This window comes from Ambystoma mexicanum, chromosome 1q (genome assembly GCF_040938575.1).
Source record: "Ambystoma mexicanum isolate Mex_15411 chromosome 1q, UKY_AmexF1_1, whole genome shotgun sequence".
NCBI lineage: Eukaryota > Metazoa > Chordata > Amphibia > Caudata > Ambystomatidae > Ambystoma > Ambystoma mexicanum.
In genome coordinates, this window is record NC_090922.1 from 905767906 (window position 1) to 905794831 (window position 26926).

Below are 26926 nucleotides of genomic sequence, written 5' to 3' on the forward strand. Positions count from 1 at the left end.
CTAGCAAACGCATCGCTTTGCGTACCGTTATCTGGCGACCGGACTGATATTGAGGAATCTGCAGTAGTATGTTCCGAATTCTTTCCTCTGATGGAAAGGCCAACCCCTCTTGAGTGTTTAGTACAGTTCCTAGGAACTGTTTGAAGGTGCTTGGCACAAGGATTTTTTCTCGTTTATGGAAAAACCCAATTCGAAGAGGAGGTCGATCGTTCTTTGAATGTTTGAACTGCAAATTGCTGGGGTCTCCCCCGTGATGAGCCAGTCGTCCAGGTAAGGGTACACTGGGATGACCTCCCTGCGTAGGTGTGCCGCCACCACCGTCAGAACCTTGGTGAATACCCTTGGAGCCGAGGCTATACCGAAGGGCAGCACCTTGAACTGGTAGTGCTGACTGTCCACCGTGAAGTGCAAGCATCTTGTGTGCGCTGGGAACATGGAAATATGAAAATAGGCACCTTTCATGTCCAGTGTTGCCATGTAATCCATCTTTTTTAGGAGGGGGATTACCTCTTGGAGAGTAGTCATGCGAAATGTTTGGGGCCTGACATACTTGTTTGCAGGGCGTAAGTCTAAGACTGGGAACATGGTTAGATCCTTTTTTTGGCACAAGGAAGTAAGTTGAATAAATACCCGTGTTTACCTGTTTGCCCAGGACGAGTTCGATCGCGCCCTTCTCTAGAAGATTGACGATCTCCTCGAGGAGGATCTTCTGGTGGTCTAGGGAATGTACCTTTTGTCGCGCAGGGTGGTTTTGGGGACGCTCGAGCAGTTCTATGCAGTATCCTGCAGACACTGTGGACAACACCCATCTGTCTGATGTGTTCCCTTCCCAAGCTTGGGTGAAGTTGGTAATGCGTCCCCCTACTGGAGATGCGTGGGAAGGGACCCCGATCTCGGCGTCACTGCTTTGCGGGAGGCGTGCTGCCTCTGCTGGGGCTGCCTCTACCCTTACCACGACGCCTTTTTTTTACCCCTGTTGTAACTCTGGGTAGACTGCTGGTTATTACCCCATGGTGTGCCCTGCCCCTGAGAATAGGTGGAGCCTCTGAGAATTTTGGCTGCGTGGGCGACGAAAATTGCCATTCCCGCTTTGATTAGGGGGTTTGATGGTCAACTGTCCCAGGGACTTTAGAGTCTCATACTCATCTTTGGCGTTTTTTAAAGCGTCCTCTACCGCCTTGCCAAACAGTAGATCAGGTTCCACCGGCTTGTCTATTAAGGTTGCTTGCGTCTCGGGTTTAAACCCCGACTGCCCTAACCAAGCATGCCTTTTAATAACAGTGCTCTCTGCTAATAGCCTGTCAGCGTTATCCGCGGTATCAAAGGTTGCCTTAAGGATGCAACCGGACACATCCCTTCCCTCCGACGCAACCTGTGCCAACTGGCTCTTTAAAGGTTCCGGTGCGGAGTCGATGAGTGCAGCCACTTGTTCCCACTGGTGGCAGTTGTAACTAGCCAGCAGAGTGGTGGAGTTGGCAATCCTTGCCTGGTAGGCGGAAGTGGAGGCTACGTTCCTTCCCAACCCGTAGAGCTTTTTGCTCTCCTTGTCCGGGGCAGCCTCAGACGATGATAGGGGCGTTCCCGCCCTCTTTTGGGCATTTGTGACCACCAGGGAGTCAGGTTTCAGTTGCCCCCTTATATACAGCGGGTCTGATTGGGCTGCCCTGAACAGCTTTTCGATCCTGGGGTTTACTGCCCTGGTGAGGTTGGGATTAAGAAGGGAAGGATCAATCCTCCTTTGTATAGATTTGAGAATAGGGATGGCCTGGGCAATGGGTCTCTTTTCTCCCACTAATTCCTCGGCGAAGTCCCTTTCCTCCTGGGCTACCTGAGTATTTATGCAGAAGTGTTCTGCCGCTTTGGATAAAACCTTGTTTAGTAGAGGTTGGTTGTCGACTGGAGAGTCGGTAACCGGAGGTTCCTGGTCTACTGGGGAGTCTACTCTGTAGACTTCTGGGTTATCTTCATCCTAGTCTTGGTACTCGTCATCCCCATAGTAGTCCATCCCAGTTTGGTCATACAATGCTGCCAATTCTGGATCCTCATCCTGTAGTGGATCCTCATTATACTGAGAGTATGGCTGTATGTAAAAAGGGTCCGAAGACAGACTTTGTGTTGGTGCCTCAACTCGAGGTTTCTTACCAGGGGGTTGCGGGTTCCTAGACCCTGAGGGAGTAGCCCCATCCGGGGTATAAGAGAGGAAGTGCTCTGGATTCTTGGAACAGAAGTCTGCTAGGGATGACATTCTGGACATAACTGTCTATGTCCTCACTGGACCATTGTTTAGAGCTGGGAATTACCCTCACTTGGGGGTGTTTCTCTGCAATCTCTTGACTGGACCTATGGGCTTGTGCAGGGATCTTAGAATGTTTAACAGAGGACTTGGAGCTGTCCTTAGGTATCTGTAATGTAGAAGAAGGTTGAGAAGGCTTCGTCTGCTGTTTCCCCCCCCTCCCTGTGAGTGGAAGAGTGTTTCCTTGGGGTTTTCACCTTTTCCAAGCTTTTCGACGTCTGGTGTCGAGATTCGGGGGTAGTGTCCCTTTCCGTAGATTGAGTACGTCGGGACACGGGCGTAGGCGTCGAGCGGTCTGCTGACGCCGACTCCTAGAGTGCGGACTGGTGATGGAGGTCGGCTTCGTCTTTGGACGATCGAACCTCCATTACTTTAGTAAGTGAGGCGCTCTTGGCAACAGTGGATGGCTGCCTGGTGTCATGCTGCGATCTTGATCGAGAACGCCCAGAGGACACCGATTCGGTGGACCGTTCTCTGTGTGTCTCTCTCCGAGCACTCGACGTGCGTGTCGAGCCTCGGTTGGACTTCGAGTGCTTAGTGTAAGTGGTGTGGGTAGCGCTTGTGTCGCCGGGTGTTTTCCCCATAGCTGCTCTGCCGGACAACCTTCTGAGGTCGGGGACTTGCGCTTGGCTGCCTTTCGATGCAACGTTGCCCTTGCCGTCCGATAGTACGGCGTCACTTCCATCACTGAAGGTGCCCTCCGCTTCCATGGCCTCTCGTTGCCTGGCGTGGTGGGCCCAACGTTTGATCGAACGGTCCTTTAAAGTTTTAGCCTTGAACCGTCTACACGCTCTGCAATTCGCCTCGGGGTGGTCCCTCGGCAGGCAGAGGTTACAGGTGGCGTGTGTCAACCCAAGGGTACTTGCGGTTGCACTTGGGGCAAAATTGGAAAGGGGTACCCTCCATACGCACCCTGTGGCAGCGGGCTACCACCCCCCACTCTCCCTACTTGTACAGGGCCGAGGCCAGAGGGCTTCCGAGGCCCGGGCAGAGGCCTTCCGAGGCCCAAAGTATGTTGTGTAGTTCGACGGCAGTCTTCGTCTCCGGTCCGGCGTCGAGCTTCAGATTCCGATGACTCGACGTGGGTATTGAAGAAAACGGGGAAATATATATTAATTAGCAAATTATGGCTAAAGTTAGGGAACTCCACGGGATGCTTCCGACAAGTATGGCGGAAAAAAACAATCTGAGGGTCCTACACGCGTGAGGGATCATGGGTACAGTGGACATCGCACTAGGGACAGTATTACAGGCACGCCCAGTGTTGACACCCATTTTCAAGTTTCAAAAAACAAACTAATACTCCGCAGCTTCCACTAGATGTCGGCCTATGCACAACATGTGATCTAAGCAGATTCCACAAGCCTCAGAAATATATATATTAATAAAAAATGTTATGCAAATATTTTCAGACCAGTACATGACTGAAGTGGCTTAGCAGAAAATGAACTTTGAAACCATTGCCATCCTGTATGTGTAAGAAAGTCTCAAAGCAGCAGGACTATTAAAAATATAAATACCACTCAAAGATGCTGTTCAAAGGTAGAGTGCATAAATTCAGACAAAATGCTCCACCTTCATATATACTTTAAAAAATAAACCATAACTGACATTTCTCATGCCTGGTAAAGCGAACACAAAATATTCTTACATTGCTCCATCCTCCTCTGTATATGAAAGGAAGTACAAAAGCGATACATGTGAGGACCACCGTCGACGCCATCAAAATACGATGCAACTGAAAGAAGTATAAAAAGAATCAAAATCTAGGCATTTTTTGTACACAACAATCTTTCCGCCCATTGGCAGTAAACCATGGCAATTTACAGTTCAGTTACTGAAAAGATTACTGTTCTGTCGCAGACAAAAATAGTATGCATCGGGATGATGGGTACTCGCAGTTTCAATTCTGGTGGTTGATTTAAGTCTACGAAAACATTTCACGGTTCAATTGTGTATGCTGTATGCATCACTTCAAGGTTTCCACATGCATTTTTTCAATACAAAAGAGTCTGTGGTTGTACTGTTGTGCTCTGTAATATTACACAACAGTAAGTATTATAGTAACACTACTTTAGTGCAACAGTGCTTGCACTCAATGTTGTGCGTTTTGCATTTTAGACTTCCAAGAAGGCACATGCATCCTTTCACACCAGATGAACCGTCCAGATCCGGAAAACCACAAGCACAGACTTGAAGTACAGCAATCAATTTAGAATTAAAATGAGAAGATTGTTAATGCAAGAGAGGCAGTGACCTGCCTATGGTGGCAGGGGAAATAGGGATGTTTTAACTGGCAAATGTTCTGCAAAGGAGCTTAATGATGCACAGCCAGCTCACATTTTCAAAGGCTTTGCAAACACACATTATGAAAAAGTCATTTCAAAATGGTAATTTAGGGAAACCCCTGCAAAGCTTCCATCTAGCACAATATTTTCCACAAACATTGATTGCAGTGAAATATTAATCACTTGGAGTCAGATCACCAAGCAAGTTACCAGAAACCCATTTTAAAAGGTAGTTTAATGCTGGTCATGCTAAAGGCATAAATGTGCATATTCTTTAAGGACATGCCAGTTTACACCCTTAGCCCATTGATAAATGGATAGATCCCAAATGAAATTCTTTTAGCACTAAAGATATTAATATGCTTTAGTCACACATGGCGCTGAGGATCATGTGATGGCCTTGCAAAAAGGTAATTAAGAAGATCAAAATGTGTAGAATGTTACGAAGGTAACGACTATTGGTCAAATAAGGCCACTGCTTCTAATCCACTTCTCTGAAGACCGTGGTATTGAGCAAATATCTTTCCCCATCCGCTTGAGCTTGGTTATTGTGAGGAGTTACCTGCGGCATGTACATTTATTGTATGGTTGGTTCTTCACTACAGAGAAATATCCCTAATCCAACAGTCGCAAAAATCCCACCACACAATCTGGGGCAATAAAGAGGCTGTTTTAATCATAATATTTTGTTTTATTTAAAATAATAAATCGGAAATGGAGGTAGTCTCCTTCCCTCCAATGCTTGATATGTCACCTTTAAAATTCTACACATAGCTTCGGACTACAATGAAAAACGAATTCACTGCGGCATGCCTACTTTTGTTTCACTAAATGTTTATTTCAAATGAAAACAATCATCTTACTTTGCATCTTCAGACCAACCCGTCGGCATAGAAAAACAAACAAGAATTACCATTTTAGACAATGGGCTCAAATACGTTGCTTTAAAGACAAATTGAAATCGATGGATTCACAAAAATGAAATCAAACAACCTGCAGTTTGGAAATAGGTCCAAATTAAACCCATCTATCCCTTGATATCAAAAAGGTGAAAATTCTCTGCATACAGTTTGTAAAAAACAAGTTAGTTCACTTTCAAACAAGAACTGGCATCAGAGAATAGGTTTTTCGAACACATGCTTCTACAATTATTAAACTGATTTAAATCTAAAACGTTGAACACTATGCCAACCCTATGGGTTCTTAGCATGGGCATAGCCCCCATTTAATTTCCTTTTGTGTGATGTTGGGACTGATTGAAAATAATTGTAAATAAAGGCTTTGGTCGTTCAGGATTTCTGTTGCTTTTAAAATGTCGGGACAGCGGAGACCAACTCACAATTTTCCAGGAATCGGGCTCACCCCCAACATCCCAGTTCCATTTTATTTATTTCGACATTTGCAGAGGGCGCCGAACCCGGGGGCTTCTGGGAACTTATTACATCAAAGGTAAGATACAAAACAAACGGTTACATTGCTTACACACGTGGCTGGTTGCTGGTTACAGGAAAGCATGACACAGACCGAGGTAGTATCAGTTGCATGCAACAGGGATTAACATACTAAGTGTACTGAGGTGGCATTCTGGGATTAAGAATCTTGCGCGAATAGCCATGTTTTGAGGCTTTTGCGAAAGGACCAAAGGGATGAGTCAGACCTTAGAGATGGGGAGAGTGCGTTCCATTGTTGCGCCGATTCACTGGGAAGCTAAGGCCCCAAGCCTTTTGTTTGAATCTGGGGCTGGAGAGTAGGTGCAAGTGGGTGGGCCGAGTGGGTCTGTTAGACTGAGTTTTGGCGACTTTGCTAGACAAGTATTTGGGAGCAGTATTTGATAGGCATTTGTGGATTAGTGAGAGTTTTAAACACAATGCGCTCGTGAACCGGCAGCCAGTGGGCATTCCGTCTGGCAAAAGAGATGTGCTCTTTTTTAGGAATGTTACTTGCTGCTCTAAGAGCATTGCTTTGTATGATCTGCAGTTTTTTGATGTTGCGAACTGCCGAACCTGTGAAGAGGGCATTGCAGTAGTGAATCCTGGAGAGAATGAGTGCTCTGACAATCGTGATGTACTCTCCAATGTCAGGAAGGGTCTGCAAGCGTTGAGTTTAGACGTGTATGCTTCTGCAGTTACAATGGCGTTTACGTGTCTTGTTTGAGAGAGCCAAGAGTCCAAGTAGAACCCCAGAGTTTTTACTTCTTTGGAGGCAAGGATGGAGTTCCAGTCTATGATGCAGTATATGTAGTCGCTGTTAAGTATGTTTAGTCGTGTTTGAGTTCCCAAAATGAGTAGCTTGGTTTTATCGTCGTTTAGGCATAGTTCATGTTGAGCTATCCAGGCTTGGATGATTTGATATATTTTGCCCAGTGCGTTGGCGTCAGACTTGTAATTGCCAGAGATGGGAAGGAGGATCTGGGTGTCATCCACATAGTTCGTCTAGGAGACACCCAGCTCGTCCATAAGGTTGAAGGGAGGCCTTGTTAAGATATACAATGTCGGGAAGACACAGGAACCTTGGGGAACTCCACAGGTGACTGGGGCTGGGAGGACAGCTGCTGAATTGGAGAACACCCTCATTGTATGGTTGGATAGGCAGGTCTCAATCCAGGTTCTGGCTTTGGCGGAAAAGGGAGCTGATGAGGTGTTGGCATAGGATTTGGTGGTCAACAAAGTCAAAGGCTGCAGAGAGGTCGGGTATAAGGAGGGCGGCCAGGCTCCCTTTGTCTATGATCTCATCCATTTGGATTTTTAAGTCCAGGAGTGCCGATTCCTTATCGTGACCTGGGCGGCAACCTGAATGCCGCAGGCCAATGAGGTTGTTAGTTTCAGGATATTTTTGTATTTGTATGTATGCTACTCTGTCCAGTATTTCCAGTAGAAAGGGGACTGTCATGATGGGGCGGTAGTTGAAGGGGTATTTTGGCCTAATGTGGGCTTCTTTAGGAGTGGAAGGACCCATGGATCTTTGAGATTGGTAGGTATGTTACCAGAGGAAGAGGTGTTAATGAGTGATGCAACGAAGGGGGCGAACTCTGCTGCGCAGTCTTTTATGAACAATGCTGGACAGATATCACCTTGGCATCTGAAAGTCTTCAGGCCTTTGATAAATTTGGTCACTTTTATAAAAGAGACTGGTCTGAATTCAAATAGATTGTTGGAGTGAGGTGGTGGTAAGGGAGTAGGTGGTGTTTCAGTTAGTGATAATTAGATTTTTTTTGTTGCAATTGTTGTTTGGAGTAGGGAGATTTTACCCAGTTCAACCACTCATTTATGAGGCTATCATGCTAGCTTTAGAGCAACACGCAGGTATGGTTCTGAAAGGATCCAGGAGTCCTTGAAGTGTATGATGACCTTGTCCACCTTGCCCAACCCTTTTTAACAAAAACTGGTAAAAATATTTTAAAAAACGTGCCAAAAAAAAAAACTTGTGGTACAATAAGGAATGTAGGCGTGCACTGAGTGGTATACCGACGTGTTTGGAAAAAGGAAATTATGTGGATAAGCCACTGTTGAGATCCCGGAGGCTAGCCTACAAGTCTGTGATTAAGATTTAATAAAAAAGCAGGCCCATATCTGGCCCGAATGGGATAAAATGCTTGTGGCCTCTACCTTCAGTGATAGCAGCACATTTTGGAGGTTAGGGAGTGAGAACACTGATGCTCAAGCAGGGGAATTGGCAACAGAGTTACCCGCCAATGCCTGGATAAAGCACTTCCAGGAACTATATAGCTCGGACCCAAAAACACAGGACCTGGATGCTTCGCCTGACTATTATGAGAGTGTGAATGGGTATGAATGGATACAACTGCAAGCGGGGAAGGTCTTTAATGCTATACTCTCATAGAAGGGAGGGATGGCCCCGGGCCCTGACCTGTTGACTTGTTTAGAGATGAGGTGAGGGTTTGGGGTCCAATTTTGTGCCTCTTGTTTAATGCCCGTTTTAAACAGAATAGGGTCCCTCCCTCTTGGTGCAAATCATCGTACCAATTTATAAGAAGGGAGGGCTCGATGACCCAACTAACTATAGGCCAATATCCCTCCTGGATGGAGAACATTTTTGCTAAAGCCTTATTAGTTAATTTACAAGAGTGGGTGGACGGGAATGGTATTATTGACCATTTGCAGGCAAGGTTCTCTACGGGGGTAAGCACATTGCACCAGGTGTTCCGGCTCTATCTGATTGCACAAAAATACACAGTCCTGAGGGGGATGAAGGTATATGCGGTCTTCATTGACCTCAGGAACCCGTTTGATAGCGACTTTGTGGGTAATTCTTGTCAGGAGGGGGAATCCAACTGGCCTTCAAATATTGATCCAGCTGTACTATAATAACTCTGCTAAAGTACGTTGGGGGCGGGGGGGGGAATCTGACGGATCCCATCCCAGTTGCTGGAGGGGTCCAACAGGGCTGAGTCATTGCGTCCTTGCGTCCGCTATGTAAAATTCAATTGTTTAGATCGCCTGAAGTTGGGATGGGAGAACTACCCAATCCCCCTCTTTGCGTATGATGCTGTACTATTATCAACATCCGTGACGGGCCTTAAAAAACGCTGGAGGCTTTCGTGACGAAATGTAGAGAGTTGAGTCTTGAGATGAACATGGTCAATACCAAAACCTCTGTCTTTCGACCCAGATGCAAAAAGTCGATTCCAGCGTTGCTGACCATAAATCGGTCACAACTTGAACAAGTACCATAACTACGACAACCTGGGTGTGAGACTCAATGATACTGGAGATTGGACCCCTCGGCTCCTAAAATTCAGTTTTACCCTGGGAAAATATGGGGGATGTATAACAAGGTTTCTATTCGCATGGACAGGGTGGCATCTCCCCTATTAAGATGTTCTCAGCCCAGGCAAAACCAGCAGCCACTTATGGGGCAGAGCTAGGAGTCTACTCAAAATGTAACAACGTAGGTTTGGCTGAGAGTGTGTGTGTTAGATAAGAATTGATGTAGGAACACTGTGCGAGACTACACAACACTTATCTGCTTGGTATTAGGTAACGCACCTTTTGGTATAGGTCTGGACTACACAGGTTGTGCCAGGCCTATTTCAAGAGAGGTAAATGTGAGCTGTAGCAATGAAATTCGCAAATACAAGTAACCAAGTAACACTTACACTCAAGGTTTCAGTTATAAATAGTTATTTAACATCAATTTTTAAATAAGCGTTCTTTAAAAAGGGCAAGATATGTAACAATCAAATATACTTTAAAATACTTTTCCAGAATCAGCACACATTAGTGGATACTCTTTAGAGATGCTTTTTACACACTTTCTACACCTGGAGGTGACTTCATCACAAGGACAGTAATGGCATTTATATCACTAGTTATATTTTGGAGATTCTGAGGTTGCAGAAAGGAAAGGTTAAAGGAAGGAGAAAGGTTAAACATGTTCTCAGGGAATGCGAGTATACTTAAATCTTCCAATGAAGTCTAGACGAGCCTTTCCCAGCAATAACAGTCTAAAAACAAGTTAACACCTATGAGGGACAGATCTATCAAAGGCAATGGACTAGAAGAGTCTGCAGGGAGCCAGGACAGCCAAAGTCAATTGGAGCACAGTCTATGGAGCAGTCACTTCCTAGTTAATAAAAGTCTTGCAAAGTTAGAGAGTTTTGTAGAAATCACTTCTAGGTTCACAAGCTGTTAAGCCTGTGAAAAGCAGAGTTGGAATCAACTCTAAGGTTAAGCTAATGCCAGTCTCAACTGATAAAAGCAAAGCTCAAGACAAGGAGGTAAGTACCCCAAGTCTAAACAGTACCTGTGGCATGAAGAAGAGTGGTTCAGCTGGATTCTGTCCTGTTGCAGCAATGCAGATCCTGTGTGCCTGCGGGCTTTCGGCACGTAACAAGCATAGAGTAAAGTAAAGTTCCTGAGCCTCAGTCATGGGGACAAGAGGGAGGACGTCTGGAGGACTGCTGTAGCAGCAATTTGGAGGTCGTCGGCAGCTACAGGCTCTTTTCAGATCAGTGGCACAGAACGGTTTCAGCGCTCAGTAAACAGCACCACTGCGGATCTCGGATACCGGTTGGGCTTCCTTCACTTTTAGTCCTGCACTTTGGTGAGAAGACTCAAGCTCTGGTCGTCCTGCTTCTGCAGGGTCCTTAGGAGACTCCAGGAGCTTCTGGCCAGATTGTAGACATTGCACTAGACTATGGATTTCACGACCCGTGGCACTCGTTCTTGCAGCAGCAAAGAAGTACAGCCAATCAGGGAAAATGGTCCAGTGGAGTTCGTCTCGGGGTTAGTAGTTGGTCCCACTTACCCAAGGGAAGAAGTTGTCCCTTCCGGAGCGTCTCTTAGCTACCAAAAAAAATAAAAGGAGTTTCAGCACAGCATCAGGGCTTCACCGGGCAATTCAAAGGTCCAGGAGGATGCAGCAAGCTTCGTTCACGGTTTCTTCCTCAGGTGTTTCTCCCAGTGGTCAACTCTGCCTCTAGACCCAAAACCCTCGCCTTTTAAGCAGGTTTCTCCCATTCATGCACACCTAATCTATCAATCACACAGCAGGGTGGCTGTCCAGTCAGCCAATCAGGACTGGTCGCATTCATGCACTCCTAGAGAGAAAGGACAGGGGAGTTTCAGGAACCTCCCTCACATCCTGCTTTTCCAGACACACTGGAGCCTGAGGTAAAACGAACAAGGCTCAAACCTGGTTTGGCACGCAGAGTAAAACCCAAGAAAGACCTCACAATTAGAAAATGGTGAAAAAAGAAGACCGGGGCCATTCTGACAAACATTGTCACCCATGGGTGCTACACTACAGCTGAGGATTTAGCCTGCAGTCGAAAAACACAATGGTAGGAAAATTAAACCACTGCCACCAGCCATTTATAGTAGTGAGTGTGACATAAAAAATGTTACATGAAAATTTAGGATACGGGGCTACTAGGTAACGCCCCCAGCACTCCACATAAAATGGTAATAGCCGGACCTACAAAGAGAAAAGGCAAGTAAAGTCAATTATTTCACTTTACTATTCTTTGGGAACAGTAGTTTACACAAGAAAAGGTACTTAAAACTTACGAGAACGTACAATCCAAATCAGGTCAAAACACATGAGAGCAAAAGGTCTCACTCCAGGGTTAAAATTAAAAAGTCCTAATGTCCAGCAAAAGAGCTGGGGGTCTCTAAGGTGGGAGGAATTTAGCACTGAAAATTCTCCCTAACAGGGTGTCTAAAGAAGCTACTAGGACTCCCCAAAAGCTGCCCCTCTGCTACCATTTATCTGGAGTTGGGATTAAGCCCAAACCAAAAAGAAGTCCAGTATCGGCCAGTGTTACTTTGGCTTAGACTGTGGTTGACTCCTGAATTACGGAATTTCCAGGAAGGGGTGTCCCACATTATGGAATTGAAGGGTGGGAAGTCCCTACCCTGGTTCCAGCATGTAAAAAAACGTCTGGCTCGTATGGGCAGGTCTGACCTATGGTTCTGTCCGCAGAGAATAAATCTGAGCAACGTTGGCAAGGCCAAAGTGGCCCTGCGAAGGCTGCTAGTGATGGACCTGGCTAGCGATTGCTTAGAGGCGACTGCAGGTGGGCTCTATTTGTACTCTTAACATTTGGGTTTGAAGATTACCTTGATTTTGTTGCCTCTCCACTGGCAGGCAACATTTACTTAAGGTTCACATTGTCACAACTGAACTTGGCCTATCGTACATCAAAATGGTACCCCAGTGAGAATGATCTTTGCCCAGTCTGTGGTTTGTCCAAGGAGACAGTGCTTCATTTCTTGTTTTTCTGCCATGGTTATAGGATTGGTCGAGGTAAATACCTAAAACAAAATATAACTATGGTATTTGCAGTACAGGCCTGGGGTTGCAAGTTTTTAGAAACAGTGAAAATATGAGTGTGGTCTACTGTGTTGCAAGCTATTTGGCCTTCGCTTGCAGAGTAAGGGGCAAAACTATAAAGGAAGGAAGACTAACGTGAATGCCGTCATGAGTGTGGATGAAACTGGGGTATTGAATTATTGTGCTTTCCTGGAGAAAGCGGGAACAAAAAGGAGAATAGGAAAAACAAAGGCAGAGCACGTATGCTTTCAATAATGAATTTACGAACCTTACGGAATTGTATTTTATGTTTGCCTCCGATTGTAAACCATGCACTGTGCAAAATTGGGAATAGTTGGAAGGGTAGGCTTGTTGAACTAAGTATTAAGCTACTAGTTTTTATGTCTTCTTGTTTTTGGCGATTCTTGTTGATTTTATTCATCATATGAAATGGAATTTCTGCCCCTTTGTATTTTAACGCACCACAGTGTAATTAATTGGTATGTTTCCATCATGTTTGTGTTTTTATGGCATTTTTGCAGAAATAAAGCTGAAATGAAGACTAATAATTTACCCCAGCCCCAAAACCACTATTGCGACTCCCAACCTCAATTCATTAGTTATTTTATATTCGATATGATCACTGCATACCGAATTAGCATTTTCTATTTGTTCGTTATAAGTTGAGCTTTTGGCTAGGAGGATGGCCTGTTATTTATAAACAAAGATTTTAATTACTTTATTGACTATGGAAGACACCAAATCAAAAGATTTGCCATCACACTTTCATTTTAGATGTCTAAAACTCCCAGGGAGATAAATTGCAAGAGAATAGTCCTATTATGATGCTACATGGGATTTAAACGTTAATTATAAGTCACAGAGCACCTATACCTCTTTCAGGATCATAGCTTCTAAAATAATTCCCAAATATTTCTAAATGCTATTTGGGATTTTCATTAATTTTCTGGAAAATTCTTTAAGCAATCTGAAGCATGGTTACTCACTTTGTCCGTCTTTCAAAAGCCCAAGGCAGGCAGGAACACAGACTGGCCTCCGGCCACTCTGCCACGTAGATTCTCCCTTCAATCAGTGCACTTGTTCCAAAATCCTCCTCAGGTAATCTGGTCCAGCTTTGGGAATGGCTGCTAACTTCTGTTCAGTCTGCAAAAGGCCCTTTTAAAGAGATGTTCCCATTGGCTGCATATGGTTGGAATCCAAATCTGCTTCTCTGTCAGACAGGCTTCCTTGCTTTTCAGTTTTCCCCAAAATTACACTTCCTATTTGTTTGAGCTTAAATATCCAGCAAAATCAACCCAGGCAGCATCATCTGACACAGCTTTCTTTTAACTGGACAGGCACTGTGCCCTTCACTTTCTCACACCCACAAGGGCCCTCCTCCTAGCTTCTATTGGCCTATTGAATTTGTATTTGTCATAAGGGGATGTGGCAGCTATGAAATATTCCCCCTTAGGAGCGAGATCAATAATGAACTGGAATATTATTTTTGGGAATAATTCTCTACATAGAAATGTGGTATTGGAAAAAATTGAATATTTAGATTCTTAAGAATATACTGAATCTGGAGATAGCATTTATGTTTCTGCCACTTCATGCACGAGATGAGTTATTAAAATATGCAAATGATTTAGAAGTCAAACATTTGACTATATTTACATGCATACAATCAATCTTTTTCTGCGGAATTCACATCTGTATTCAGTTTTCTAATTGGATGAACGGCTCAGAAATTATAATAATGTAATTCAAATTGTCATCTGTCCTGTACTTTTTAAGTTTAATTTATGCTGAACATTTCTAAATTGCATTTTCATTTGTGTGTGGCTTCACTATTTATAAATAAAAGCCATATGGTTTGCAAAAAGACCTGGTGTTGAAAAAGGAGCATTTTAATAGGCATCTAATAAAAATTGCATTCTTGATGAACCACATTTATCTGTCAGGGTTTAAGGGACTTTGTAGGCATCTGCCATTTAAAGCTACACTTCATTGTCGACCAGGCATCCAAACACTCATATGCCATAGTAGTCTAATAGATACTTTAAGGCCATATCCTAGCCTGCATTTCCAATATAAGGCTAGAATGTAAATTTATTTTTGAAGTTTTGAACAAGAATCTATCTTCAGTAAACCAAGAGATCAATGCACAGAAGAAGAATAGCCTAGGTGATGGGTAATGTGGTCTCAACATTTGCTTTAGAAAGAGTTTAAACCAATGGTGGTTTTGGAAGAAACCTGCAAGTATTCAGTCATTTCGAGTTCACAGAACTTCAATGTTACAAGAAAGAAGAAAATATTCGATTTAGGCAATTTTTATTTGTAATAGCAATACAACAATATACTGTTCTATCTGAAAATATAACTTTATTTATCCTGTAATTTATAATAAATATCCGGTGCATCATTTCCTTATGTAACACTAAAATCCCTAACTAAAATGTTCTCTTCCAAATGGCAGCAAACATGCAGAACCACACTCAAAGTAGAGATTTTCTTTCAATAAAGTCTATAAATATACCATGCTTTTCTTAGCGATGAATGGAATGGCTGGTGAATTTAGTTTTTACTTTGTTTTGTCTGTTAACATTAATGACTTGTTATTCCAAAGTAAAGTGTCATTCGCACATTGTATTATTTGAGAGTGCCACATTAACTCACATAATGCATTATTTAAAAAATATGAGACTGAAAACCAGTATGTAGCGTTAATGCAACAAAATAAAAAAAGGATAGTGAAATAATTCAGGACAAGTACTGCAATAGCAAGTTGCTAACTTTGAATCTCAATATCTGGATCCTAATCTTGGCTTGCCCACTTGACCAAAATTGTTTCCACTTAGAAAAATCCTATTCGAAAACAAGGGCTCTGCTGGGAAAATCAGAGGAGGGTAGAAAATATCCATGGCAGGAGCCAGGGTCCCTAAAGTTAGAAAGTCAATGCACAACAAGAAAAAAGTTGAAATCACTCAACTAGTCACAAGATTTAAGGCAGCCATAAGGCCATTTGTCAAGATCCCCGCCCCCATGGATATATGCTTTCCTTCATCTCCACCCTAGCAGAAAATAATTGGGTGGACGATAAGGACCACATGTGGCTGGCAGGTGCTAGCAAGCTGCACATTGGATGCCTGTGATTGTTATCCAGCTTTAAAAGCCTCTGTTTGCTTTAGCCCAGCGCTGGTCATAGTTGCAGTGGTCCCATTGGTGCCCGGTTACTTGTTCTTTATTTGTAGTTTCTAGCTCCTAGTTCCTGGATCCCGGGATTTAGACTTTAGCATCCTTATTAGTACATTTCTGCATTCCCTTTCTAACTCCCTCTGCTGTGCAGTCAGTGCTTTCCACTGATTTTCTTTCCTGCGCAGCCCAGTTTGTGTTATGCATTTCTTTGACCTTGTTCGGTTCTGCAGTTATACTTGATCCTTTAGACATCCCTCATTGAGGGAAATGCAATTTTCTGTGTGCTTTTCCTTTCCCGGGAGGGAGAATTTCAGATTGGGAGATTGCACTTGTAATTTCATATTCCATGCTCCTTGACTGCTTCTTGGAGTCTGGCTCCTGGTTTTCCCTTAATCACCACTCTTGGTTGACTATTGATTGTTGGGCGTGGTGTGCAGATGTGTCCAGCTCCTGTGTGCCGGTCTAAGGTGACCTCACTATCCTGTAATCACTATTCCTACTTGTCCCTGATCAGGAATCTTCTGTATTAAGTTATGATCTCTTTTCTGTTATCACCTTTCTGGGTCCCTGTGCTTTGTTGACAATAGAGGTGGGGTTTCTCATCCACACGTGTATTGTCTTTAAGTTGCCTTATATAATACCTTATAGAGTGTCGGCTCACAAACCCTGTCATTGCTTGCTCTATAGGTGGGTTTAGCATTGACAGTAACATAATTATGGTTGAGGAGCTTGCTATCGCTTTTTAAATGTTTGTATTACGTTCTACTTGCACATTCTGGGTGTTGGAGGAATGTTTCATGGTTCCTGCACGCATATTGTTTGGATATGGATTGTGAACTGTGCACAATATAACAGTGAGTAATACATATCACTTCCCTTGTCTCCCTATGACATCAATGGTACAGAGATAAGAATGTATGAGGACCCCCACCCTCCTTGAAAGTATTGACTTATCCCAGACAACCAAAAGACGCCAACTACAGAGGTGAGACTATATGCTTTGCGTTAGTGTGAGCAAAATAGACAGTTACAAATAGAAATCACCATCGTTCTTCATCAGGGTTGGCACTTGCCTGGTTACAGCTTTTTGTTTAAAGGTAGATGAAAAGTGCTTCAAAGAAGCACTATAAAAAAGGGGTTCATAAACATATATAAAGATGGCTGCAGCCATCCCATTGCTGGGTGCTTTACAAAACCTTTACAAAAAATCATCATACAGCAGGTTAATATACTGAAATGGCGGAGGTGGAGGAAGGAGACTTTAAATGGATTTTAACAGATATGCAATCCAGTGTATCAGGGGTTGGGACCATTGGGAGAGGAGGGGGTTGACATTATAATGATCCAGAACTCCGATTCTTCATCCATGTCGAGAAGGTGGTTCTAAAGGGCGACCTTGAAGAGCGTCACTGTTGGAATGTCCATAATTTGAGGGGGTGGGGAGTTCCAATGATGGGATCCCACAAGGGTGGATGAAGGATGGTTAGGTTAAGGAATAGTGGTCTCTTCTGCATGGAGAGCCACCCTGCATTAAGTTGTGTGTAAAGTTGGCCCAGGAAACTGGACGGTTGTAGAGGGTACAGGTGGAAACGTTCATTAGCTTGTAGTGCTGGTCAACAGATGGTAGCAACTGAGGTGATCGTTTTAATGTGCCATACCTTTGTCAAAGAAAACAACCAGATTGCTAGCCCCGGGAATGGTGTATCAAGCAACAGCATCATCCAGTGCACAGGGTTGAAGGAGAAGATGTAAAAATCAGTGGCAATGAGATCATATGAGAGGCCAAAGTAGGTGAGAGATGAGGTGCGGAGTTTGAAGAGGGGGGGACCTACTGTAATGGGATGGCATAGGTAACAAGCAGAAGGGGCACAGCTCATTGGGTCTTAAGTGGTTTTTAATTTTGGTTTTTAATTTGGGGGTCCCCCCAAGGCCCCCGTTTCCCTATGCTTATAACCACACTCGCACCCCCTCACCACCCGGTTTAACCCCTTACCCCATCCCATATACATTTTCTTTCGAAACGTTATGTTTTCACTGTAATTGTTTCTCTGAAAAAGTTTTTCAGCCAGAGCCCCTCCCACTCCTAGTCTATACCCCTTCTGAGTCCGATGACCTAGATTCTGAATATTGATTTTGGCAAGGTGCCTTTGCCCGTTCTCAAAGAGCTAGTCCCAATCTGTATATGCGTTTAGTAAAAGGAGGCCCAAACACATTCTACAATCTACGCAAACCCTCCCCCACTTCTACTTAACATCCTTGTTGGTTCTTCGTGCACAAGCGCTCCCTTGTCAAGTGCGTTCTTGGTTCTTCATGCACAAGCGCTCCCTTGTCAAGTGCGTTCTTGGTTCTTCATGCACAAGCGCTCCCTTGTCAAGTGCGTTCTCCTAGTCTACAAAGCGCGTAATGGTCTTGCAACCCAGAACCTGTCTCACTATCTATGCCTACTCACCATCTTGTCCCCTCAGCTTCGTCAGTACCCAACTTCAATGTCCGATGCCCCTGCGCCTCCTCACGCTTCGGCTCTTTCTCCCCATTCGCCCTCCTTTAGAACATGCTGCCCATCACAATGAAAGCCAGCCATACTGTGGATCTCTTCAAAGCTCGGGCATTAAACTTGCCCTATTTGCCAAAGAGTGAGCTCTTGCTGCCCTCGCCTTAATCCCTCGGTACCTGACCCACCACTCGCTCCGGTTGCCGTGTAATGTAATTTCATATATTTGTACTGTGCTCAAGTGTGAAGCACTTGCCTTCTAGGTTATTGTAAGCTTTATAAGTCACATTTGGCCTAGATTTGTTTTTGTCCCCGTTGTGACAAGGTCAACAACTTGGCCTTGTTAAAGGGGCAGTAACCCCTCTCAGCGGAGGATGGGAGGCTTACCAGAGAGGAAGTCCCTGAGGTAGACAGTGGCAGCAGAGAGGGTTCCAAATTGCTGTCCCCACCCCCTTTTGTACCAACATGTATGTGTGCTGAACCATGTTTCCAGCCTTATCTATGAGTACATATACTCATCAGTGTGCTTTTTCCATTGCATATAGTGCCCCTCATGCGAAAATAGAAGCCGGTGAAGCAAAGAACAGTTACATGCATGAACAAAGCTCCATGTGCCACAGAGACCTGATCGGCGCTGCAGCTGTAGCTCGAGGAATGGAAGAAGGCAGCTAGGTTGGTTGAGCAGATTTTGTGTCCTGGTGGCAGGGTTCATCTTTTCTGTCAATGAGGCTGGTCTGTGCAGCTTCCTTATAATGCTTCTACTTGTTTCTTTGTAGGTGGATACTGGCCATCATGGTAGACTTGCTCAGGCTTGCAAAGATGGTGACGCTTCCATAAAATAACTCTTTCTCTGGTTCACATGGACACTTGCAGCTGCCTAGCAATGCTTCTAATCCCCTCTAGCATGGCAATAGATAAATATGGAATATCTCACAGATGCAGAAGGGCTGGATATGGCACATTACTTCTGAAAACAAGTCAGTAGCAAATAACGCAGCTTCTTCTGTTTTTTTGTGAATGTGTTGCTGGTGCTACTAGTGCTGAATGGATTAGCCGTAGTCGGCAGAACTGGGCTTTGCGCTTCTTTCTATTTCAGTTCTACTGTGAATTAGCCCTGTAGATGGCTGGTATCTCGCTGGCACAGAGGGGAAGGAACATGACAAAGGTCAGATGGGCTGGTGTAGTGTACTTCCTTCTATCCATGTTTTTTCTGTGGGGCTTAGAGGTAGCATTTCTAATAGCAAGTCAGTTACTAACATCCCCTTCCCCAATGTAGAACTGAAAGAACAGGGGTGGCCTACTGTTAAGACCAGGTATCAAAGCTGGGGATGCTTTCAGTCTCATTTTCTCTTACAAAGCTGGCAGGGGTTGGGAGCTGCTGCTTAATTTCTTCTGATAGAAAAAGGACTGGCTCTAATGTTATCAAATTGGGCCTGCCTTAAGCTGGAAGGATAGGTAGGCTTGAAGGGCAGAGGTAGTGTCTTCTCTTTTAGGATGCCTCTTGGTGTTTCTTCCCCCACAAGATGTAATGCCTTATGCCTTAAGATGAGTGGCGCAGATTGAGAGCCTGCTGCTTTCACGTCCTTTCTCCATGTTCAGAGGACCTTTATATTGGCTGTATGGTTGCAATTTCCATAGTATGCATGGCAGTCCTTACCTTAACCTAATGGGCCAACGGGAGAGATTACTGCATTACTTCCTTAATTTAGATCTACCACTTATATGAAAAGTACATTAAATGAATGGGCACCGACAGAGAATTACTCAAATATATGCACAGCATGAGCACAGAGCCCTCGCAATGCTGTGTCGATGAATCAAGGCAGATTTCTGAGGATTTGGACCAGACTTGCATGACTCGGATCTCTGTCATCCCTCCATCGCTGCTGATGAGATAAGCAATCCAAGGGTTTATTAATCGATTCCCTGCTTGTATGCAGTTGCTGATAGGACAGGAGGAACGATGAGGCAATGCAGAACCGATATGGCACTTCCTTTGAGCACAAGGGTGCTGTATTATACTGGTTTCAGATTATTTCCCTAAAGAATGTGGGCAATGGTCCCATAATTGAGCTGTAAAACAGACAAAGCAATAACAAAAAACTTGCTTATTATTCTACTTTGTTTTCAGGTTGTGGAGCCCAGCGCACACTCCACCTACGCCGGAGCAGGCAGCAGACAGCCACCAATATACGTCACTCACAGTGCAACAACTGCAATGGGGTAATGCATGGGGCTATCGGGGCACACGTTATGGAATCAAGCGGCCCGGAGTACAACACTCTCTAAGTGGAGCTCATAAATATTACACAAATAATATTCATAGCATGCTGTTTTTTTTACAATTTAGACACCAGATTTTTTTTTAAAGGAGTTACATAATTCTCCCCCACTTTCTTAAACAAGGTTGCCCCTTCCCAGCTGTACCTTTTTTTTTTTTAACAATTTTTAATTTAAACAAACACTCCAAACATTACAACCATTTCGGACGTACATGATCAATGTTAAGTCATTACATTATTTAATGCTCTTTTCCGTCCCCCCCTCCGTCCCCAAAGCCTTGAGCCGTCGTATCCGTGCCATCTACCTGAGCATCTTCAGGTAACTCAATTATCGTCAACTCATCTTGGTCTTTCGTTTCATGATTGTCCTGGTGGGGATTTGCCATTGAAGTCACCAGTTGTCTCCAAGCTATCAGGGGGCCTACCACCTCCTCCCCTCCTCTAGTGACTGCTTCAAACCAGACCACTGTTTCCGCTTCTGCCCATTTCAGGAGGTCTGCCCACCACATCTCCACTCTAGGTCGGTGGGCCCCTTTCCAACACATTGCGATTCTGCGCTTGGCCAAGATATAAGCCAGGTCTTTCATTTCACCGATATGTTTTAAATTACGTGGCCTAGGGAAACTCCCAAGCATACATGCCCAAGCAGACCCCACGTCAAGCACCACCCCCCGGCTGGCCATTCTCGTCTCCAGTTCTGACCCAGAATCGCCTCACCTCTGGGCAAGCACAGAACATAAGCAACAGCCCAGCCTCCTCCTCCTCCTCCTCCTCTCCGCACCTGGGGCATTTCTGTATAGCCGAGCCGCCGAACCTGGCTATTCTGCCGGGGGTCAGATAGGCTCTGTGGGTGACATAGCTGGATCTGCTGGAGTCTCGCGTTCCGGGACACCTTCTTATGGTAACTTTGGGCTCTGTCCCATGGTCCCTCTGTCATGGGTTCACCCACCTCTCCCTCCCAGTCAAGCCTCAATTGGAGCAACTCCTTCCCCGCTTTCCTACTCAGGAGCTCATATATCAGATATTTTGTGCCCGCCCTCCAAGACATCGTACATCATTTGTAGGGTGGCATCTGGTTCTTCTGCAAGTACTGTTTCCGGCCACCTTTCCCTCACCCGTTTCATAATCCTGGTGTAAGTGATATATTGGCCTCTATGCACCCCCGTCTCCTCCCGCAACCTCGAATTCCATTGCCTCCCCCTCCTGCCATATGTCTCCAAGGGTGGCCAGGCCCACCGGTTCCCAGTATCTGCGGACCCCTTTGATAAGTTGGGAGTCCTCCCCACATAGCACCACCAGCGGGGCCTGCTGAGAGTGGGTCCGGGTCCCCCACAGTCCTCCAAGGCCTGTGCCAGACCTCCCAGCCCAGCACCAGCAGTCGCCCCATCTTCGCCACTTTTGTTTTATGCAACCGCATTGTCTCTTTTAGAAAGTATGGGGAAGAGCCCCCCCCGCAAAAGCCTGGCTTCTGCGGAGTCCTCTGCGGACAACCACCTGGATACATATAATAGCTGTCCCGCTAAGTAATATAATTCGAAAATAGGTAGGTTTATGTCCCCCTTATCACACAAGTTTTGTAGTTTCCACAGGGCCACCCTGTTCCTAGAATTGTGCCAAATGAAGCCCCTGCACAGGCCATGGAGTCTGACAAAGAAGCGTCTGGGGATCAAGAACGGGACATTTACAAAAAAATGTAGCAGTCTGGGTAAAACCACCATTTTGAGCAGCGCTGCTCTACCCATCTGTAACGCTCACCTGAATCCCTCGGAGGCGCAGGTCCGGGCTGGGAGATTTCAGTGTCTTCTAGGGTCATGCGCAGGCCTCTGGTAACACCCTGGATGGGCCCTCTCCTCACCGTAATTTTGACCTGGAGGGTGAGGTGTCTGCAAGTAGGAGAACAAGGGGTTAATGTATGTCTGGTTGGCCAATCTGACTTTCCCCTTCCTGGACTCCCCACGTTTCTCGTAGGCTGAATGTGCTCACCTTAGATAGGTGAAAGCGCAGCTCTCCATCCTGCGTCTGTGCAGGGGCGCTAATGCCAGTTGCTTCACTGGTTCATAGCCTAGCCTCTTGATTGCAGAGGATGAAGTCGGGAAGCAAGGCCGTCGTTAGCCGCACGAACGGTAATTGCTTGAATATGGAGTCTTATTAATATGTCTCCTTAAATGTCTCTTGCCCTTGTAGGTCCGGTATGCAGATAAGGTAAGCGAGAAGAATGCCGGAGCTCGTGAAGGCACGTAAGTAAAAGAATGTTATTCGAAGTTAAATGCACTTCTTAATGTCTCTTTTCCTTTTTTCAGGTAGCCGGCGTTGGAGATGGACGCCGAGGTACGTGCCGGAGTATGGGCAAGCAGACTACAGCTAGAAGGCACGTGATGGCGTACTGTGCCCCTAATGATGTCCTTGTTTTTGCAGGCGCGGTTAAACAGCGCTTGGCGGAGATCGAGGCGTAAGTGGCACAGGTAAGCAAAATTGTCACGGAGGTTCACTAACCAATGTCCTTTGTTTCCGCAGGGTTGCCGGAGTATGAAGAATGCGGCACGCGGCCTCGGGATGCACCGATGGACGAGGTAAATGCAGCGCTGGTTTTGCCTTGTCCTAACCTGGTGTCTTTGTTCTCTTTCAGATGCTGCTGAAGACTGTTTTTCCGGAAGGTAAGACTGAAGAATTCTTGTTCACAGATGCTGAAGCTGAAGATTCTCTGGAGCTGACACGGTGAGCGTCCTGCTGCTAGTGCAGAATAACGCGAAGCACGTTGCAGTGATCGGGTGTGGTTTAAATAAGCCACTGGAGTACTTAAGTGTCTCCTTCCACAGCCTCGCCCAGGCAAGAAAGAAGTTCCAGCTTTCAGAACAGTTCCAGTATCCAGTCCCAGGCAGTGGTGCTGGCCACACCCAGAAGGTAAAGTAGTTCCAGCCAGGGATGGATGAGGATATCATCCTACAGGTAAATGAGCATCATGGTCTGCAGCAGGTAGGTCCACCCAAGCACCATTCCTTTCAATATGAGCCCGGCGCTTCCTGTGCCGGGACTGGGTTCCCTTATGAGCCTGGCGCCACTGGCTGGTGCCTGGAATGGAAGTTGTGACCCTGCTTCCCAGGATGTTGGGCTAGATCTGACTCCTTGGAGGCAGCGGTCATGACACCATCATGGCAAGAGGTAGCCTGGACCAGAACCCCATACTATTTTTCATGCCTTCAACAGCTTTCACTGTGTTGTGTTTGTGCTCTGCCTCTATCTTGTGGTATATATTTATGCCTAAATATCTAAACGTCTCAATCTGCCAGAGTATCTGCAAAATGGGCAGTTTTTCCAGTGGAACTCCTTTGTACCTCCCTAAGGGGAATATGCTGGACTTCGCAGAGTTTACGGATATGCCCGACAGGACGGCATGGCGGTCTATCACTTCTAGTACATATTGCAGGTTCTCCTCCGGGAAGCGCAGATAGAGAAGCATGTCATCTGCATAGAGTGATATCAGGTGCGTATTTCCGGTCGTTCGTATCCCCACCTCTCCGTATTGTTGCCTTAGGCAAACTGCCAATGGCTCCAACGCAAGGATATATAACATTGGCGACCAGGGGCATCCCTGCCTAGTTCCCCTACTGAGTTGCCACTTGTCTGAAATTATGGTGCCAGTTTTGACCCTTGCAATCAGGGAGCTGTATACTATTTTGACCCATCTAATATACCCCCGGTCCTATCCCGTACCCTTTCAGGATCGCCATCAACCATGGCCACCTCACCGAGTCAAAAGCTTTGACCGCGTCCAGTGACACGATGGCCAGTTTGCCCGGGTCTTGCCCGGGTCTTTTTCAGTATAATCAATTATATGGTGTAGCTTCCTGTGGTTATCCGTAATGTTTCTGCCAGGGACGTAGCCCGTTTGGTCCGGGTGTATCAATTTGACAATTACTCGCTTAAGCCTATTGGCAAGCACCACTGTGAGTATTTTGCTGTCTTGATTCAGCATCGATAAGGGCCTATAGGATCCACAGTCCACATTCGGCTTGCCCGGTTTCAGGAGCGGGATGATCACTGCATCACGAAGGGATTCCGGCAGCTCACCCTGTTCGTAGGCCTCGTTAAACATGGCCAGCAGTGGCTGGAGTAACTCCCGCTTATATGCTTTATAGAATTCGCTAGGCAACCCGTCCGACCCAGGCGCCTTACACGTAGGCAGGTGTTGGATCACTGCTTCCAGTTCGTCTGGGGTGATTGGGGCCTCCAGATCCGCACGTTCTAAGTCATCTAGGGTGGGTAGCTCAATATATCTTCTATCGCTTCCTGAATTTCTTGACCCACATCTCCGCCTGCATCCTCATACAAGTGTTTATAATATTTGAGGAACTTCTCGTTCACTCCTTCCTGGGTGTTACAGATCTGGCCATCCGCATCCCCGACTTCTCTGCCCACTGGTCGGGCGTCTCATTTTTATGTAGCCAGGCCAGTAGTCTGCCCGGCTTGTCTCCCCCTGCATGTTGCCTCTCTGTATATTTCTTATAATTTAGCTTACATAGTGTATCCCAAAGTTCGCAGCTGGCTTTCTGTAAATCTCTTATCTTAGCGCTGTTCTCTCGGGAGGTCTCCCTCCTTCGCATCAAGTCCTCTAGCTCTCAGTTTCCTGCAAATCTCGCTCTATGCCCCCCTGGAGCCCCCTGGATTTTGATATGGCCACCCCGTGCACCACCACCTTGAATGCTTCCCATACTGTTCCCATGGATCGTACACTACCAGTATTAATGTCAAAGTATTCCTCGATGGTCTCCCTTAGGTCCTCTCGGAATCCCGGATCTTGTAGGGTCTCAGCCCTGAGCCTCCATGTCAGGATTTGCGCCCTGCAGGGGGCGGTATCGCCACTCCAAGACCAGGGGCGAGTGGTCCGAAAGCACCATGGCTTCATATTCTGCGCTCACCATTTCTTCCGCTATCTCGGCGGCAGTGAACACATAATCTAGCCTGGTATGCAGGTCATGTGGCGCTGCGTAATGCGAGTATTGCCTGTCCGTTGTGTGCAACCGTCTCCACACGTCCTCCAGTTAGAGGTCTGTCAATGTCCCCAACACTCAAGCTGCTGGCGCAGGCTTTGTTAGTTTGCCATCCGACCGGTCTATCCCTGGGTTCAGGGTGCAATTGAAATCACCTCCCCACAATATCGCGCCTCCCAACAGGGGACTAATTTTACCATATAGGGACCTAAAATAGGCTGCGGTGTCATGGTTAGGGGCATTTAAATTTATGATGTTCACTTCTTTGTTTTCCAGGAGTCCCGCCACCACCACCATCCTACCTTCCGGGTCTGTCGTCGATCTGAGCAACTGGAACGGCACATGTGGTGCCACGCATTTGACCACCCCTCTTGCGTATGCTGAATATGTGGCTCCCGTGACGCTACCCTTCCATTTTCTCCTGACCACCTCTAATTTCTCCTTGGTGAGGTGGGCTTCCTGAAGCAGCGCTATATCAATCCTCCTCCTCTTTAGGTACATCATTATTATATTACGCTTTAAGTAACTATTGAGGCCCCGCACATTCCATGTCACAATTCTGAGGTTACCCAATTCCATTGGCCTGATGTTCTCCTACTCCTCACCACATCCCGTGTCTTCCCCCATGGCTTGCTTCCTGGCTCAATTCCCTCCCGGCTTCCCTAACTTGCGCCTAGCCCCCCCCCTTCTTCCCCCATACCCCACTGCACACAACCCGTCCCCTCCCTGCCCAACCCCAACAAATGCCCAGCTCCATCCCTGGATCTCAGGCCCACCCGCGTCTGGTCCTTTCTCGTGGAGCCAAGGAATAGGACCCCGCGAGGAGTCACCAAACTAATAGTGACCTAACTAAGCGTACTACTATGGAGTTTTAAGGGTTGGCTCTCGGGAGCTCCCCATTGTATAATTGGAATCATTTGGTTTAAACGGATCCTGCAAACAAGCACATACCCAACAGCGCAATCCTTGTGAGCCTCATTTAATGCTATATTCTAGTCCCAGTGTCGCACTCTGGGTCACCGAGGGTTCCACAACAACATGTTACTTTTCTTCGGTTCCTGTCTGAATCCCCGATTCTTGGGGGCGACTCTGCATATCCAGCCATCCCATAGCGTCCTCCGGCCTATCAAAAAACAGAGTTTTGTTCTTGTGGAACATCTTAAGTTTGGCTGGGTACAGCAACATATCTATAGCCTGTTTTCCTCAATCTTCTTTTAACCGCTCCGAAGTTCATCCTGCTGCGTTGTACCTGCAAGGTATAGTCCGGATATGCGGTGATTTTCGCAGGCCCCCTTTCGATCATTCCCCCCTTCCTGAACAATTCTTTCCCAATCCCGCTAGTTTAGAATCTTTGCGATCAATGGCCTAGGGGGCCCCCGGGGGTGGCTTCCTCATCAAGGGCCTGTGCGCCCTCTCAACAGCAAACCCCTGGGTCAGTTCCCCTCTGGTTATATCCTGTAGTAACATGGTTTCCACGTATTCCGTTGGGTTAGACCCTTCCAATCCTTCTGGCAATCCCACGATGCGGATATTATTGCGTCTAGCGCGTCGTCCTGCTTCTTCTGCTCTGTTTTCTAGGTTGCCTACTCGCTGCACAGGGGCATGGAGTTCTG

General features: G+C 46.0%; 1 protein-coding gene across 4 annotated transcripts in view; it reads right to left on the minus strand.

Moving 5' to 3' along the window:
* The window catches only part of FRRS1 (ferric chelate reductase 1), a 730440-nt gene that overhangs the window by 264692 nt on the left and 438822 nt on the right, over positions 1-26926 (minus strand). For all 4 annotated transcript variants that reach the window (XM_069641539.1, XM_069641540.1, XM_069641538.1 and 1 more), the window contains exon 11: positions 3945-4031. In XM_069641539.1, the coding sequence (XP_069497640.1) occupies positions 3945-4031 (87 nt within the window). The remainder of the gene's footprint in view (positions 1-3944; positions 4032-26926) is intronic.